Consider the following 17,805-nt stretch of genomic DNA (forward strand, 5'->3'; position numbering starts at 1 on the left):
TGTAAGGAAAAGGGTAAGGGTCATCTGAAAGGCAACAAGTTCTGAGGGGTTTTTAACAAGGCAACTATTGCCTTCACTTCTGCAGCAGGACAGCTTAGATGGCTCCACAGGAACAAGATGCCAGGGAAGCAGGGGAAAGAATGGAAAACAGGGGTAGAAGAGCTCTTAGCACTGAAATTAAAGCTACAGTTTCCTTGGAAGGGTAAACTTGAGCATGCAGGTCAGTAAAGAGCAATAAGCAGCTGTTTGAACCCAAAGACAAGTGGATATTGTTATCAGTGTTAAGGTCAGACAGGCTCAAGCTTCATCCTGGCCCTGGTCCTTACAGGAACAGCCTGTAACACATCACAGAGCATACAGAGCCCACAGCTAAGGTTCAGCAGGGAGATGCTCCATGACTACAGGACACTATTTGCTGATCCCTAGGATAGTACCAGCCCTGCTTCAGCACCATTAAGGAACTCCACAGCCAAATCCTGCATTAGGTGGGACACACACACCCCCCCCAGCTAACCAGGAGTACCAGAACAGCACTGTGCTGTCCTGAGCAGCAGACATCTGGCACTGCCTTTCCATCCCCTGAATAGCTTCTCCACCCTAATGACCAGGATGCTGCTGGCTGCCTGTTGAGAGCCAGCCTGATTAGTCAGGAACACTTCACACTGAAGAGCTGCACAGCTCCCATCTCCCTCTAGAGCAGCTGGGTTCAAGTTGCCCATTTTCAGAGCTATTGACTGTTCCTGACACCAAACAACAGGTAGAGCATCATCTGCTCTTCTAAAGCTCCAAGCACCCTCCACAGCCAGCCAGCCACCTACAGGAAAGCTGAACAGGGTAAGCAGCCCACCCTCAGCAGCAAGAGCTTGAAACAAGCCTAGATGACTGAACAGGAACAATCCTTACCCCTTGCACACTGTTCAGAGTCGCTGTGTACCCCCTTGACCCCCAATATCCAAGAAGCAGGGCAGGCACATCAAAGCCACCACTGCACACTTGAGTTCTCCTCAAAACACTTATGGGAAAGCAGCAAGAACCAGATGATTTGGTCCTACCTCCATCTCAGTCACCACAAGCAGACAGTCCCTACATCCCAAGGTAACCCTGAAGCAGGCCAGGCTGGAGCTGGCTGAGCTGCAGGGAGTAGGCAGCACCCAGCCTAAACTGCTCTCCTGATGAGCATGGAAGCAGCAAGGGCAGCACGTGGGGTGCAGCTGCTGAAGGGCTTCTGCAGGCTGAAATGCAGGTCTAACACAAGGCAGCTGCAACTGCTGCATCTGGACAGTCTAAGGAGGGGGCACACTGATACCTGCCCCTCACATCAGGAAAGCTGAATCCCTGCAGTGTGAAGAATGCTCAGACACCTCCCCACTGCCTGCCCCACGTGCCTTGCCCCTCCAGCCACCACCTCCAGCCCTTCCAGCTGAGCTTCTGCTGTCCAGGCAGGGTGGTGGCACACAAAACCAAACCTTGGCTCTGCACTGACAGAGCCAGACCCCCCCTCACCAGCAGCCACAGGTAACTGTGCTGGCAGCCAGGGTGGGGAGGCACCACTCCCAGCTGCAGGCTGGCTCTGTGCTACCTGCTGGTTTGGGCTCAGCACCTGATGATGATGTGACCCTCAAGGTCCCCACAGGAAATGCACTAACAAGCCCACTGCTTGGGCTCAGCACACTTCTGAGCATCGTGTAGGAGTCAGAAATGACAGCCAAGAGGAGGCAGATGTTGCTGTGCTCTGTCCACCAGGCTCCCAGGAACCTGAAGAGGGGACACAGCAGGCTACCTGCCACTTCCCAAAGTTATACCTGCCAAATGCTGTCATGCTTCAGGAGCACACAGCCACCCCTGCTCACACCTACCACTGCAGATATGATGGCACAGGAATCTAGTCCACAAGGAACAGTGTTTCTTTCTAAAACACCACTTTCTGAAGTGTTGGGAGGCTTACACAATGGGCCTGAGTAGACAAGCTGAACCAGATATCTCCTCAGACCCTAGAAGCCCTACAGAGAAAGCTGCAGTGTTTAGCTTGCTAGAGCAACACCCAAGTTCTGGGCATAGGCACAAAATCTATAATTAAGTCACCCAGACAAGCAAGCCCCATCCTCTGCTGTGTCCTGTCCCCACATCCTGTAATCCCTTTATAGGATTTCTCTGGCTGGGATGGACAAGTAGAACTGGCATCACCAGAGTCAAGGCAGGAGACTTTGTTACCCAGCTAATCTCTCCAGAGTCCATTACAGAGGAGGATAAGCTCATCTACAGACATATTCAAAGCACCTCATTTATCTGTGCAATTTGATTTTTAAAGCAGTTCTGCATCCCAGCCAGGTAGGTGAATATACTGATGCAATTAGCTGCAGGCAGTTTGGCACAGATGGTCCCCAAGAAGGAGCTAGCTGAGCAGCAGGGGTTTATATTTAATGATGAGCCAGGCCCTCAGTGAGACAAGTCAGCAAGACCCCACCAAAGGCAGCAGAGACCAGCTGAGCCCACTCAGCTCCTTGCACTTCTCCCACTGGTGAGCAAGGCACAGCTTCCCCCAAGGGGCAGGACCCCTCCTCAGGGACTCCAGGATGTGCTGCACCACTCACCCCTGAGCTTACATCCTCCAGAGCCCAAGGACCCTGCACTGGGCTGGGTGTAATGTGATAGGAAGGCACTCCCAAACATCATTAGAAGTTTAGAGCATAAAGAAATTGGAACCAAAACTTCCAGCAAAGAGCCACTCCATGAGGAGGGTGTTGCACCCCCTAATTACCTTTAGGGAGACAGAGGTTCTAGAAAGCAGAGCTGCCCCTGAAAGCCTTCCTTTGTGTTCCCCTGGGGCAGCAGCATCCCCAGGCAGAACACCTGTCCCCAGGTGGGGTTTGTTCCACTGCACAAGAGGCAGACTGGCGATCCCCAACACCAGGAGGAGGTCTGGCTCACTGCAGTGAGCTGGAGGTTGATCAGGAGAGATTTAGACCACAAGAGCTGCACCAGTTGTCAAAGGCACACAGCACAGAGAGCACTGTGTCCCTTGGATGACAGGCACCTGCAGAGCCAGACCCCAGAGCCAAGAAACCCACAGCCTGCTACTTGAGTCATCAGTGCCTTGGGAAGCTGGTCCTAGCTGCAGCCTGCTTTTGCCCTTGCAGGGCACAGAAGAGGAAAGGAGAGGCCAGTGGCTGCACAAAGGACCTCAGCAGGAACCCAAGGAAGCTGCAGCAGTCCTGTGCCAGAGCAGGGAGATTTTTTCCCAAACACTGATGCAGAAAGTCTCATTAAACAGGGAGACACCAACGCTCACTCGAAACAGAAATCCCTCCCATCCTCCTGTGCAGAAAGCCAGGCTTCTACAGGGCATTCCAGAGGGCCCAGAAACAGCTTAGCCTCCCAAATCACACTGCCCTTGCTGAGCAGAGACCTTACTTCCCACCCTGAGCGATCAGGCTCTCCCCACACACATACCCTTCTGCTCTCCCATCATCAGCACATCTCTGCATTGCAAGATTCATCCTGGCACAGGGTGAGTGCTTGAGGTGCAGAGAGCTCGGGGCAGGTTTCAAAGCCAGCAGCAAGCCTGACAGAGGGCAGGAGCTGCAGCACCTGGCACATGCAGCTGGGGAGGGCTCCCAGCTCCTGCTGCCCCCTGAAGTTCCCAGGAGTGAGAGTTAAAGCTTCATGCAGAGAAGAGATGCTGATTAGCTGTTGTCTGTGGCACCCCACCTCTAATCAGAAGAAAAATACCATCTGGCATGCCACCCCTGGAGGGCTGCCAGCCTTTGCAGTAAAAGACTAAGGCAAGGGAAGGTCAAGATGAAGGAAGAGGAGCAAAATAGGCAGAAAGATTAATCCCTGCCAGGTGGTGCCAGTCCAGAGACTGGAGTACAGAACTGGATGGGTGAGCAAGCAGGGAAGAGTAAGTAGGAGAAAGCAAGAAGCAGAAGGGAAACAATTCTCTGGAGGAAAATCACAGATGAGCTGAAGAGATGATGGATCTGAGCTGCAGACTGTCTCTCCAGAGCAGGATCTTCACCTAAGCCTCCTGGTGGGCATTCACCCAGGTGGAATTTGCACTCTCAGCTCTCTGAAGACAGTCAGGCAGCAGAGACTCCACAACTGGCAGCAGTTAGAGAAAAGGGAGCCTGTGGGATGAAGGAAGACTGAAGGAGCCAGTGATGGGACTGTGGGCAGCTTTGAGTTGGAGGAACACCTCAGAGGGGATCCATCCCTCACCTCCCCTAGCAGCATCATTAGGGCAGCACTTGTCTCAACAAGGTTTCATCAGCTGGGCACTGGGGTAGGCCTCATGCTCAGTATCCCCCTGCACTGCCTGGGCTGAGGACTTCAGCAGGAGGGTAGCAAGAGCTCCCAGCAGCCTGAACACCTTCCCCTGAGTGTGACCTGGCAGAGGCTCTGCAGGGGATGCAGACACCAGCAGCCACAGGTGCACAGAGCCAGACTAGTGCAACAGCAACACCAGGGCTGCTCCCTCTGCCAGGGGAACCTCCTCTCTCCCACCAGAGCTGCTTGGATCTCAGGGACCTTGCAGGACACAGCTCCTTGCTTGCTTCCTGTACCTCCCAGGAGGGGACAGGCGGTTCAAGAGCTTTATTAGCAACAACAACAACACAAGCACATCACTGGGTGCCAAACCAACAAGCCAGGGGAGCTCAGCATCACAGCATCATGCTGCCCTGCATGGAACCTCCCTCCTCTCAGCCCTGGGACCAGCAGTACCTTCAGACTCCAGGCGGTCCAGCCCATAGGTGACAGCTGTACTGATCTTCCTCACCGATGGAAGAGCTGTCCTCCTGACAGAAGAGGCCACTGATGCTGGAGTTACCAGGACCACAGTTCTGCTGGATGGATCCTCTGTCTGCCCAAACTCAGTAGCAGGCACCTCACCAGGACCTGGAACAGCCTTCTCACTGGTGACCAGGACCACACCTGCAAGACCTAAAGGAGACAGAGAGCAGCAGTTGGGCACAATATTAGAAACTCCAGCACTCCATGATGAACTCCTTCAGGAAAACTTAACTCAGAGTGGGAGAAGTTATTAAACTCTTGCCTCTTTCAAGATGTGAGAGTGACTCTGCTGGAAGGAAAGCTGCTCCTCTGGGACAGCAGCACAGGAGGTTCCCCTTCATGAGAACTCAGCTAGGTTGTACTTGCATTGCTTTGAGGAGTGCTAGTCACCACCCCACAGCAAGATCAGAGCACCAAGACCCTGCTAGAGATCTGAACCAAGCAACAGATCTAATTGTTTATTTCAAAGACAAGAATTAGTTGAATTTATAATTAAATCCCAGAAGCAAATTAATTAGTGGAAACCGCCAGAAGAGCTTTCTCTGCCCTACAAAGGGCCCTGAATTTAAGAGCTACAATGCAAAGAGGCTTTTTCTTTTGATGCCCTACAATCTGAAAAGCACCAAAAAAAGCTGCCCAGCAGCAGTTTCAGCAGTGGTACCTGCTACTGCAGAGAAACACCCAGCCTCAGAGTTCATTTTGTACTAGGAGAACTCTTGCTCCACACTCCTGTCATGGGATGGGCTCCTACATGTCCCCACCAAGGTGACATTGGGCCAGCAGGCAGCAGCTGGAGGAACATGGGTGCTTATAGCACTCCTGTATGAACTACACCAGCCTGAGGAGAACTCACCATTCCTCATGGAAGGGAATATCAGTGCAGGTTGCTGTATCCAGGGGCTCGCCAGATTCTTTCAGGACACCACAGCCCACCTTATCCTAGTGAAGCTTCCTGGTCCTTCAGGCTGAGCATCAGAACTCTGACTGCCTCTGGCTCCATAAGCCAGAGCTCTTCCTCCATAAAGAAGAGCCAGCTTCAATGTCTAAGACTAAAAGTCAGCTTGCTGGCAAGGATAAATGCTGAGGCTTCACTTGGTTTGGGGCAAGTTTGGTTTCTAAATCTCTGCTCAACTGCTGTTTGGAGCAAAACCAGTATGCTGGTTTATTTTAACAGTGGATCTGGCAGCACAGGCAGAAAGCAGCAGCCCAGGGATAGAAAAAACCAACTTAGACTAGAGATGCTGTTGGTAGAGGCTTCAATGCCCCAACATTCAGTTGTAGTTTCAGCTGTGCCATCTCCTCTGGTGTGGAAAGACCTGCAGAGCTGAAAGCTGAACCCTACCTTCCACATCTGGAGTGCTCACTGCAGAGGAAGTGCCAGCTTCCACTGGCATCTGGGTGGCACCAGGAGCAGTCAGCATCTGGGTGTCCTCCCCACTGTTCTCCTGCAGAAGGCTCGTGGCTCCTGCTCCCTGGGTGGCACCAGGCACCAGCATCACAACCGACAGAGCAGCATCAGCCTCCTGGGCAGCTCTTGTCACCTCCTGAGTAACACCTACAGCAAGAACACATGTCAGTACCACCTCACAGGACAGCTGACAGCAGCAGAGCAGATGTTGGAGGGAACATCCCTCCGTGCATTAGCGTTTCCAGAGTCACAGCACGAGCAGCAGCTCCAGCCAAGTATCACTGGGGCACTGCAGCACAGAGACAGGTGTCAGAACACACACAACAGCAGTGACAGCAGCAGAATCAGTCCTCATTCTCTTAACCTGGTGCCTTAGGGACAAGTGGATCCATAGGGAAGAAGGCCCTGGGGGCCCAGGACAGCAGGTCTGGGGTGTGACATGCCAATGAGAGCAAGTGATGCCACCAGAGCAGTGCTGAGAGTGACCAGCTCTCTCCTGGCTGGGAGGCTGCAGCTCCAGAGGTTTTATTTGTGATGCAGAAGTCTTGTTGATAGTGTTTCCCAAGTGTTGGGGAAACAGCAGAGACAGAACCTGCTGACAAGTCAAGTGCTTACAAATTAATCTAGAAATTAATCAGTCAGGTTTCAGCACCAGCAGGCAATTAGCTCTCCTTCTACAGCAACAGCCAGATCTTTTGGAGGGGAAGTTTTCCTTTTGCCCCTGAAGCCTGGAAGATTAAAAGCACCTGGCAACTAAACCCAATTCCTAAAGCCTTGCTCATGTTCCCCATCAGCTTAGGAACATGGCAATGCCCAACACCTGACCAGAACTTCCCCCCACATCTCCACCATTTCTCCAACAATACCCAGTAGAAACACCATCAGTGGGCTGAAGGCTCCATCTCTGCAGGAAAATACAGCACAGGGCAACACCATCAGCCACCCATTGTCCTGCATCTCCTGCACCAACTGCAGGGCTCCACAGCCAAGTAAGTCTGGCTGCTAATTAGCACACACACACCCCTCCCAAATTATTCCCCTTTCCAGGACTTCAGAGTGGACAAGTGCAAGGACAACCCTCGGGCTCTAGCAGTCACCATATCAGAGGGAGACTTGAAATAGGGTGCTTAGCCAGTGGTGAGGGGGCTGGTCTCCTTCCCTTGTCACAGGAGGCACACTGGAGGGTTATTCAATCCAGACCTGCACATCTCTGGCCAGGGCAGGAGCAGGCTGCCTACAGCCATGTCCCTCAGCCCCTGCTCTGGCTGCACACCACACATGCAGAATGGTAATGAGACCCCAGTTCCCTCCAGAGACCTCCATACCCAAGGACACCCTCCAGGCTCAGTTGCCACAGCCTTTCCAGGCTCAGATGCCCCGTTTTTAAGCCACTCCTCAAGCTGAGGAGGTGGCTGTGGAAGGGGCAGCTCAATACAGCTGCTGCACCTTAAGTCAGGACAAGGTCCCACCCAACAGACCATGCCTACCTGTACACCAGGGCACCACAGGAACAGCCAAGGCTGGGCAGTACTTTGTGGGTGTAAAGTACCCATTTAGGCTGTCACACCCCCCCAAAGGTCTGTAGCCTTTCCAGCAGTGGGGGGAAGGGGAGTCCTACCTCTGTTGCAGGTATCAAGATCACCCCTTTCTCCACTTTATCCCCCTGAAGTAAAGGGCAGATCCCCCAAATCATCCCTCCCCAACCTCCATTTAGAGGCAGCTGCCTGTTAACTGGGCAAGTTTTACCTTTCCATGAGCCTTCCAGAGTAGGAGAGAGATCAGACTGAGTATCTGTCACCACAGCAGCCTCTGGCTGGGCTGGTGGGATGTTTCTCCCCTCCTCTGCTGTGGCTGCAGTGATGTTCCCCAGCGAGCTGGGATCAGCTGTGTCTGCACCCGTCAGGTTCCCAGCCTGGAAAGCATCACCACTGCCCGGGGAAGCTGCTGGCAGCTCCTCCCCCAGCACTGACACTGTGCAGTTGGTCTCCTCAGCGAGCTCAGGAGCTGGTGGAGGGGATGCTGGGGACGGCAGCGCTCTTGCTGCATCCTCTTCTTCCTCCACACCTCCCTGGGGGGTCTGGGATGGTTCTGCTGCCCCCAGGTCCTGTGTCACCCCCTGATGAGGCGTGCTTCCCCCTGCACTCACACCCCCCAGCTTCGTGTCGTCCCAGTCAGGCGGTGCAGTGTCTGTAGGGTGGGTGGTGGTAGCTGGGGCGGGCAGCTCCCCTCGCTCAGCGCCTGTCCCCACGCCTGGCTGGAAGGAAACCTCTGTCACTGCAAGGGGACGCTCTGCAGGCACAGATGCTCCCACAGCCAAGGACCTGGGAAGGCTCCCTGTGTGGGCCCCTGGCATTGCCACCTCCGAGGTCACCCCCTGAGCCTGGGGAGTTGGGGTGACAGAGTGGCTGCTTTCTGTTCCCCAGCCAGGAGAGCTGGGGTACGGGGTGGGCTGAGGCACAGCTGAGGGGTGTGAGCTGCTCTCTGCTGTCGCCTCCTCCTCCACAGCTGTCCCAGAAAGGGGGCTTTCCAAGAGGCTGGCAGAGCTGTGCTCCACTTCACCACCACCCTCTGTGCTGGTCTCACTAGCGGGGCTGCCAGCAGGCTCCTCCTGGACAGCAGGGTTCAGTGTGGTCACAGCTGTGGTCAGCATGGTCTGGAATGCATCGTCCTTGTCCAGCTCTGACTTCGTGGGAGCCAGCTCCTCCTCATCCACCACAGCAGAGGGGTAAGCACCCAGGCCCTGGCTGCCCAGGATGCCATGGCTTGGGCTCACAGGCAGCCTTTCTCCTTCAGCAGTAAAAGCTTTATTTACAGGCATCCCAGATGGTTTTGCTGACACACCACATGGCTCTTCAGATGCAGTCTGCTCAGAAGAGCCCACATTATCTTTTAAGTTTGGCACGCTTGTCCTTTCATCTTCCAGCCCATTCTCTGTCCAGGGCCCCTGCTGGACCTTTGTCATGTCCCTCTCCTCTGGCAGAGGAGATGCAAGGCATGGTGCACTGGAAGACAAGAGCAGGATGCTCCAGGTGACCACGCAGATATTAAATCCTATTGATCTACTCATAGCTGGGCTGTGCTCAGAAGGCTGCAAGTCCAACAAGACCTAGAAAGGAAAGAAAGGAACCAAGATTACACATACCCATAGCCACCTATTGACCCAGGGCCTCAAATAGCCAGGTGATGAGTTCCAAGCATGCTGATCTATAGCCAGCTCTGAGCACTGAAGCCACTCCATCTATTTTAGTGTTCCTAGCCTACCCAGTCTTCAGTCTCATAAGAGAGAAAACCAAATCTTGATCTGAAGCCCAAGACAGACCTTGCCAAGCTCCCATCCCCAGTGGTCTACCCAGCAGCCATCAGACCTGCAAACATATGATAAGGGTCAACCTGTTTGTTCTTTAGCAAGCTGAGGACTAATGCTGGTGAGGGCCAGACTGAAGTGTTGGGCCTGTTGTGACAAGCCCTGCTCTGTGCACTGGCATAGAAGGAAACCAAGGAACTTGCAGAGAACAAGGTGGGTCTATGGGGCACAAAGCTGGACCAGCACCAAAACAAGAGGCTTTTGGGCTGCATTAGTGCTCCTCCATGAGCTCTTCAGCCCCAGAGAAAGGTGACAGCCCAGACAGCAGCACTGTCAGCACAGTGCTCATGCTGCACTGCACCATGGAGGCACTCCCTCAGCCTCTCTCCATAGGGGAGCTGCTCCAGCCCTCTGAGCATCTTTGTGGCTCCTCTGGTGTTGCAAGAGGACTCTCAGTGAGACCACCCTTGTGCTAGTCCACCTAACAAACATCACCCTCCACATCTAACTGCTCACATGTGTTTGTCTCCTCTCAGATGATGTTTATTGTACAGGTCCAGTCAGCTAAACGCAATCAAGACACCATCAGCTTCATACCCTGGTCTGGTCACACAGCCATGCATATTTGCATTTGAAGACATCCCTCTCACTCTGTGAGGGAACTCCTCTGCTGTGTGATCTGCAGGGCTGTCCATGGCTAGAAGGCCACCTCAGAGACACAACAGACCAGCCCAAGCTGCTGCAGGGCACATCATCTAACCAAGCCTTCCTGGCACAGTCTGCTTCCCCTGCTCTCCCCACAGCCCTCAGCATTCCAAGCTACTGGAATAAATCCCTGTCACAGGCCACACACGTGCACCAGGTGCTCAGGGACAAACAGAGCCCACCAAGGACCTGTTCACCAGCAAGCACAGCAATACCTTGTGCTTTATTTTTAGCATCTCCTTCCTCTGAAGGATGGGTGGCCACCCACCTATTGCTTCTACCCACCCTGCCAAAAAAATATAGAGCTGAAGACTGACAGTACTCATCTGTTCTCACAGGATAATCCTTCATGCACTCTTTAATTAAGAGTGCTAAGAGTATATTATGCAAGGTAAATCGTATATACAGTGCCTGGTGACACACATCTGCCTGGCCATGCTCATAAGTTATGAGCATCTCACACCCCTTCAGCAAGTGCCATTTAAGGTCAGACCACAGCATCCCAAGTCACCTTGTTGTTGCTTTTTAAGCTGAAGAACAGTTTTGAGCTAACCATAGTTTCTCCAGAAGTCAGGTCTTTTTAGGCTACACAAGTAGCTTTAGCAGGAGTGAGGTTCTAAACAGACCTCCAGCTGTGCTGGAGAGGCAGCCAGAGCATCCCTCAGTCACATACATTATGCATACACATGTGTGGGTTTCCAGCTCTGGGCTCTCAGATAGCCAGAGATGTTCAGGAGGTGGTTAGCAGAAGCACTGAAATGTTAAGCTCTTCCCAACAAGCTTACTCCATCTTTACTACAGTCAGGAGTGTCAGTGCCTAAGGAGGAAAGCTGCTCCTGAGAGACCAGCCTTCAGGCATCCACTAGTTAAGATGTAAACAAGTATTAAGAATCAGAGTTGTAGGGGTTGGGAGGGACCTCAAGAGATCATCAGGTCCAACCCACAAGAGCTTGTCCTGCCTGCATGGCCAGGCAACACAAATGCAGCACAAGAGCTCTCAGGATACTCAGGGCAGCTTCACACTGTCCCCCCAGGCTGAATACAGCCCCAGTGACCACAGTCACACCTCAGTAAAGGATGAAAGTAACACTGGAGAGTTATTTGCTCAGGAAATCCACAACAACCAGATCTGAGCTAACCCAGACCTCAGCATTCAGTGAGAGCTGAGATAGTGGCACGGAGCCTGCTGCAGGATAATGGGACAAGTTCACGCTCTAAAGAAGATTAGTCAGAGCTTAAGATCTACTTAGCTTTAGGAAGAGGATGGATTAGACAGCATATGAGAGGCTGTGACCTGGCTACTTTCTTCAGCAGAGTTGGACACCTTGCTGGAGCACTTCCACTTACTGCAAAAGCAACCCAAGTTCTAGCAGGCAGCTGCCTGCAGAGCAGTGTGGTACTCAGGCTGCACTGGGCTACACATTTATCCTCTCATCCTGCTAGTTTTATAGTCTGTCTGCTCTCCAGCCTTAGCCAAGCAATAAAAGCAAGCTGGAGCACACTGCTCTGGCCAAGCACTTCCTCCATAGTCAGCTTCAGCTTTTTCACTGCTGGCTGGAAGCTGTAGGATAACTCAGGAGCTCCTCATCCCTGGATTTCACCTGGTGCTCCCTGAGCCAAAGCCCAGGAGGATGGCTGCCAAGCACTGGCCAGGCTCTCAGCAGAAAGCTGTCCCTTGCTTCACACAGGCAGTGCACACAGAGGGTGAGACACCACCAGCTACTTCCCCTGCACTTAGTAACAACGAGTCCCAGGAGACACAGCTCCCTGAGCCACAGAGGCAGCCCGACTGCAGACAGCCAAGGAGCTTTGTCATCACCAGGGAAGAGAGCATCGGATTTTCCTTGGACTGGAAAGGAGCACAGAGGACTGCTGGGCTACAGAGAGGTGCCAAAACTGGGCACCTCCTGGAGCCACCCATCAGGACAACCACCATCCACTCCCAAGGGCACACTGCAGAGCATAGGGACAATAAACATGCTGGTCCCTGGCTAAAGCACTCTTGGAGACTCAGGTGGATCTTCCTGAGGCAGGCTGCTCCCTCACTCCTTGCAGCTAGCACCAGCAATGGCATTAAACCTTTAACCCCCTCTGAACCAGAGAGACCCGCCTGAAGAGTCAGCTCTTGGGAGGTCTGACAAGAGGCAGAGCAGAAGGAACCCCAGCCTGTCCCAGTCACTCCAGCAGGGCAGGCTGGAAGGGAACAGGCACAGAGCAGACTGGATTTCACTCATTCAATAGCTACAGACCAGCTGTTGGCGACCACACGCTGCAGAGGATGAAACTCTTCCCTCAGCTATACACAGCTACTCCCCAGGATGGCTTTTTAGCTTCACCCAGCCACTTTAGAGAGCTCAAGAACACCATTTGCTGTTATTTCCTGCCTTCAGCAAGTTCTGGCTGCATTTTTCTTGAACTGTTGAAACAGCAAGAAAAAAAAAGCACCGAGCTTTTAACTCACTTGAATTAATAACCCTGTCCTAACAATGCCTCTCCCACACAGAGAGGACACTTGTGCTCCAAAGCTGAAGAGGCTGCATGCATCATATAGCAGAAAGCACAGGAGATTAACAGGTCAGCTACAGACAAATCGCTGTCTAGCCTTTGCAGAACAGCTTTGTGCCCCTCCAAGCACAGGCTCGATCGTGCCAGCCCTGACTGTCTGAGCAGCACTGGATGTGCTCAGCTCTGCAATTCAGCTGCTGATTGATAAGGGAAACGGACAAAACCACCAGGAGTCTTTTAGTGTGAAGATTTGGCCAAAAACATACAAGTCAAGCAACCACCAGCAATCGAATGCTGTGTTACCAGAGTGCTAATGTATGCTACCCAAGCCTCATGACTCGCCCTGAATACCAAACCCAGCAGATAATACACTGCAGAGCTCCAACTCCCACTTTTTGCACACCAGCCCAGGAAAAAAAGCCTTCACTTCATCTCACATTATGTCCTTGCCCAGTCCCATCAAGTGATCTGACACTCTTATGAGCACACACTTCAGATAAACAGACCTCCCCCAGTTAAACCATCTTCAACAGCTCACAGTGAAATCCTGAGTGTGCCACAACTCCACACCAGCCACGAATGCTGCTCAAGTCCGACAAGGAAAACTATACCCATGTGGAAGGGTATATCTTCCTGTACCTTTGAGGACAGATCCTTACAAGCAAGCTAACAAGCTATTAGTATTCTGTAAGGCCAGCTCCCTACCAGTCCTAGTGAGATACCTTAATACATAATACATCACCTCCAGCACCGATGTGCCAGCAGTAGTTCTTTAAGAAACAAGAGACACGATGGGTTTTAGGCATTATCCCCCCAACCAGGAAATGGTCACTTGCTTTTTCCAGGACAGCACAGACCCCTCCTTAGATTTCCAACTAAAAGCTCTCTAGTTCTTTGCAGCTTCTGCCCTGTGCCAGGTCCCCAACACCACAGAAGTCAGAGGTTCCCCCAAATTCCTTAGGGATTAAAAAAAGGTTGGTGGTGTGTGTTTAAGGAGGAAGACAAAGGGTGCAGCAGCTTTCTAACACCAGAAGGATGGAAACGCTGCTCTCCAGACCGACTGGGAGCAGAGAGACAGCGTTCAGATCCCCATCAGCAAGAAAGGCTCCGAAACCTCCGTGCCTCACCTCACACAGGCAGCAGCAGCACACAGAACTCCTGGAGGGTCAGGAGTCTCTGCAGGTGAGGGTTTCAGATCAGGTTAAATACACCTTGTGAGGCCCTTTCAGCTGGGGTAGAACCTGCTTGTTGGCGAGGGAAATGGGATTAGGGATGGCTCAAAAGCTTGATTACACCCACACACACCTGCTTATGGGGGGGGTACAGAGCCATCCCCCTGCCTCTCCTTAGTCATATTCACAGGTGATGTTAAACACCCAGAAGTGCACCCTTCCCCTACAGCAAACCCACCCCCGACACCAGATCAGCTCCAAACAACCACCCGGGGATTCCTCCAGGCCCGGAGGGACAGCGACGGTCACATCCCCCCCCTCCCCTTCCCCTTCCCCCTGCCAGACACAAAAACCACACCACATCCCCCACCCCTTCCTTCCCCCCGGGATTCTCCTAGCGGCCACCTCCATCCCCGCAGGCTGGCGCCCTTTGCCTAATTTCCCCACCACCCCCACCCCTTGCTCCATCCCTCCCTCCCTCCATCCCTTCCTCCCTCCCCCGGGGCTGCAGGGGACCAGCCCCGCTCGCCGGGAACAAAGAGCCGCGCCGAGGATGCGCTGCCCCGCGGGCAGCCCGGAATCGGCACCGTTAACTGACGAACCGAATAAACAACGGGCAAATTGGGTACGGGGGGGTGCTGATGAGACACCCTTCCCTCCCACAGCCTCACCTGCCTCCGCCCGGTGCCTCGGCAGCGCTCCCTGCTCACCCCCGAAGCCCCGCGGCCGCACGGGCGGAGCGGCCCGGCCCCTGACACCGCCCCACCGGGGCGTTCCGCTCCGCCCGTGCGGCTGTTCCCGCCTTCCTATGGTGGGTTTTAATCCTAAACTCCCCCCTCCATCACTTGGGAGAGGTCACCCGTAATCCTTTTTGTGTCTCCCACCCCCCACCCCCCCATTTACTCCTCCGAGAGGAAGTTCCCGCAGCAAAGTCAGCCCCTCAGCCCCAACTCTCCTTCCTTCAGCCAGGATCCGAGCCTGACCCACCAGGGCTCCTTCCCTGTGCTTACAGGAGGGAGACAACAAGGCCTTACAGCAGCATTAGCAGCTTTCCCCGTGTTATGGATTCTCCTCTGGTATTGGCAGCTGCAGAGGTCACCTTCCCCTACCTCTCCCTCTGCAAAGGAGGAGGGCTCCTTAAACACTCACCCACCCCTGTGTTTGAAAAGACCTTACTTCAGATTTTGTTTCTCATCACTTTAAGTACCTATTTGGCCAAGGAGAAAGAAAAGCCAGCAGTTTTACCCCTGCTTTCCTTCTACCTGTCCTTGCAGCAACACCCCCCCCGCCCCCCCAACAACTCTACCAGAAACCCTTGACACCATCAGATCCCACAGCACACACCAACTCCCTCAAATAGCCCCTCAGAAGCAGACCCCCCCTCCAAAGCCAAGCCCCAAAGAAGCTTCTACACCTCTCACCTCCCCTTTCAGCCGGGTAGGAGGCAGCACAGGGTCCCAGCTGCACCCTGCAAGGCTTTGTCGGTCGCCTGGGGCAGTGACTCATCCGGAGTGGTGCTGCAGCAGGTGCAAAAGGTTAGTGGTGGGCAGGGGCAGGTGAGAAGAGGCCAAAAATAATGTTCTTTCAAAGGGAGGGGGAGTGGCTGGGGCAGGAGATTCAGGAGTGGGATTGCTAGGAGGCAGTAGAGGAAGGATAAAGGAGAGTTAAAATCCTGGCTCTGCTGTGAGTGTGCTCTATGAGGAAGTGACCAGTCGGACCCTCTGTGCTTCCAGTTGCAGTCATCTGTAAAATTAAGCTCTTTCCCCCCCCCTATTTTACATAAGAGAGTAAGATTTAACCTGCTCATTAGACACTGGGCTCCCTGAACTAACACCATCCCTTCAATAGGCTGCACAAGGGGTAATCCTTGTAAACTGAAAGAGAGGAGATTGGGACTAGAAATAAAGAAGAAATGTTTGTGGTGAGAGTGACAGGTCACCCAGAGAGATGGGAGCTGCCCCATCCCTGGTGACATTCAAGGTCAGGTTGGATGGTGCTTTGGGCAACCTGATCTAGCTGAAGATGTCCCTGCTCACTACAGGGTCAGGGGGGAAGAACTGGACTACATGGTCTTAAAGTTCCCTTCCAACCCAAACCAGCCTGGGAGTCTGTGAACATAAAAAAACTGACTGAGGGAAACTGAGATATCCCTCACCAGGGAACCAGGGTTTGGTCACAGAATCACAAAGTTGGAAAAGACCTTTAAGATCATCAAGTCCAACCATTCCCATCCTAAGCTAAACCATTCAGTATTGTTTCCTGCTTGTTATGCTGCCAGGAACATGTTTATAGTGGTGGTCTGTTCTCTTTGCTAACCTCACCCCAGTGTTTTACCTATTTAATTTTAAAGAAATAGAGTGTTCTTTACAGGATTTCAACCCAACTGGCACCAAACCATTTCATTCTGAGTCTCCAATACTGAGACAGATTTGTTGTAGCTCAGCTCGATTCCTCCCAGGGTGATATTGCTAACCTCTGCATAAGTGGAAAATCAAGGGTAGGAATGCCTGTGTCAGCAATAAAGACAGTGGTTGGCAAAAGGCATCAGGAGGAACTTCAGAGTTAGGCTTGGCAGAACAAAGAGTCGGGCAGAAGGGTGGGAATTGCCCCTTCTGGCTTTGCATCTGTGAATGGTGAAACCTGGGGAGTTATTCATCAATCAATATCCCTGGTGCTGCAACAGCTTTCTAAAAAATAAACACAAATAGGTGAAAAGAAAGGGTATTTCTGCTCCAAGGGAGACAGAGGGGGGGCTAGGGAAAAGGGCTGCATTTTTGTGACCACTGTAAACACCAGTAACTCCCAAATTAGTGACCCAGGAGTCTCTGTGGGTCCATCTTCTGTTCCACCTGTTTTGTGTCAGCTGAAGGCTGTCCCAGAGAAGAGGGGGTGGCTCAGCCACGGAGGGGGTGCCACCTCTGAAATTAACAGTGCAACCAGATTTCACAGCAAACCACAGTCCCTGAGGGTTCATTCTCCAGTGCAGCACTGCACGTTATGGAGGGTCAGGGATTGATTCCCGAGCTGCTCAGCCAGCCGTGTGCAGGGAGAGGGGCAGGACAACAGAGACACCCCCACCCTCCCCACCCGAAATCAGAGTCATGAGTCTGCCAGAGGCTTGGCTTCAGCAGCTACAAAACTCACCCCTAAGAGCTGGTCTGGGATTCAGAATGAGTGATAAGTGTTTTCGACCCCTTTTCTAAGCTTCAAAATTATCAGGAAAGTTCTATAAAGCATAAAGTATGTGTGGCACATGATGCCTGACTGACCTCTAACACACAGAGCACTGGAGAGGATTTCCCTTGCCCCTGGTCTTTGCCTCCCAACCCAGGCTGGCACTCTATACTCTCAAGGTTAAATATTTCACTGATCGTCACTGTAACCAAAATAGCTGGTTATCTATGGGTTCCCCCCCACCCCGGCTTGAAACTGTAAATTCCCCATAGTCTGCAAGTTTCTCTACCCTGGATAACCTGCCAAAATCAGGGGGCATCTGCATTATCAACAGGAAAAATCTGCAGACTGAGAACTGATGGAAGGAGGCACGATGGAAGAGGCAGAAATGGGAAAGAAGAGGAGGCTGAGGGGAGCCCTTCTCCCCACCTCCACTGCCCTGCCAGGAGGGTGCAGAGAGGTGGGCGATGGTCTCTGCAGCCAGGGGACAGGAGATGGGACAAGGGGCAATGGGCTCAAGCTGCCCCAGGGCAGGGTCAGCTCAGCTGGGAGGGAAAAGTTCTTCCCTGGCAGAGCTGTCAGGGCCTGGCACAGGCTGCCCAGGGAGGGGGCTGAGTCCCCACCCCGGGTGTGTTTAACAGAGGGGAGATGAGGTGCTCAGGGATCTGGTTTAGCACAGGACAGGAATGGTTGGACTCAATAAAAGGTCTTTTCCAACCTTGTGATTCTCTGATTCTGTAATTAAG

The 17,805-nt window shown here is 52.9% G+C and overlaps 1 protein-coding gene across 1 annotated transcript in view; it reads right to left on the minus strand.

Annotated features, from left to right (window-relative positions):
- ARMH4 (armadillo like helical domain containing 4) overlaps nt 1-9,266 on the minus strand; it is a gene marked incomplete at both ends in the record, with an annotated part of 49,975 nt that extends 40,709 nt beyond the window's left edge. The window contains 3 exons of the mRNA XM_084270383.1: nt 4,723-4,941; nt 6,134-6,346; nt 7,946-9,266. Of these exons, the coding sequence (XP_084126509.1) occupies nt 4,723-4,941; nt 6,134-6,346; nt 7,946-9,266 (1,753 nt within the window). The remainder of the gene's footprint in view (nt 1-4,722; nt 4,942-6,133; nt 6,347-7,945) is intronic.
- Between the last annotated feature and the right edge of the window lie 8,539 nt (nt 9,267-17,805).

The sequence above is a fragment of the Gallinula chloropus genome, assembly GCF_964237585.1.
Source record: "Gallinula chloropus genome assembly, chromosome: 14".
Lineage (NCBI taxonomy): Eukaryota > Metazoa > Chordata > Aves > Gruiformes > Rallidae > Gallinula > Gallinula chloropus.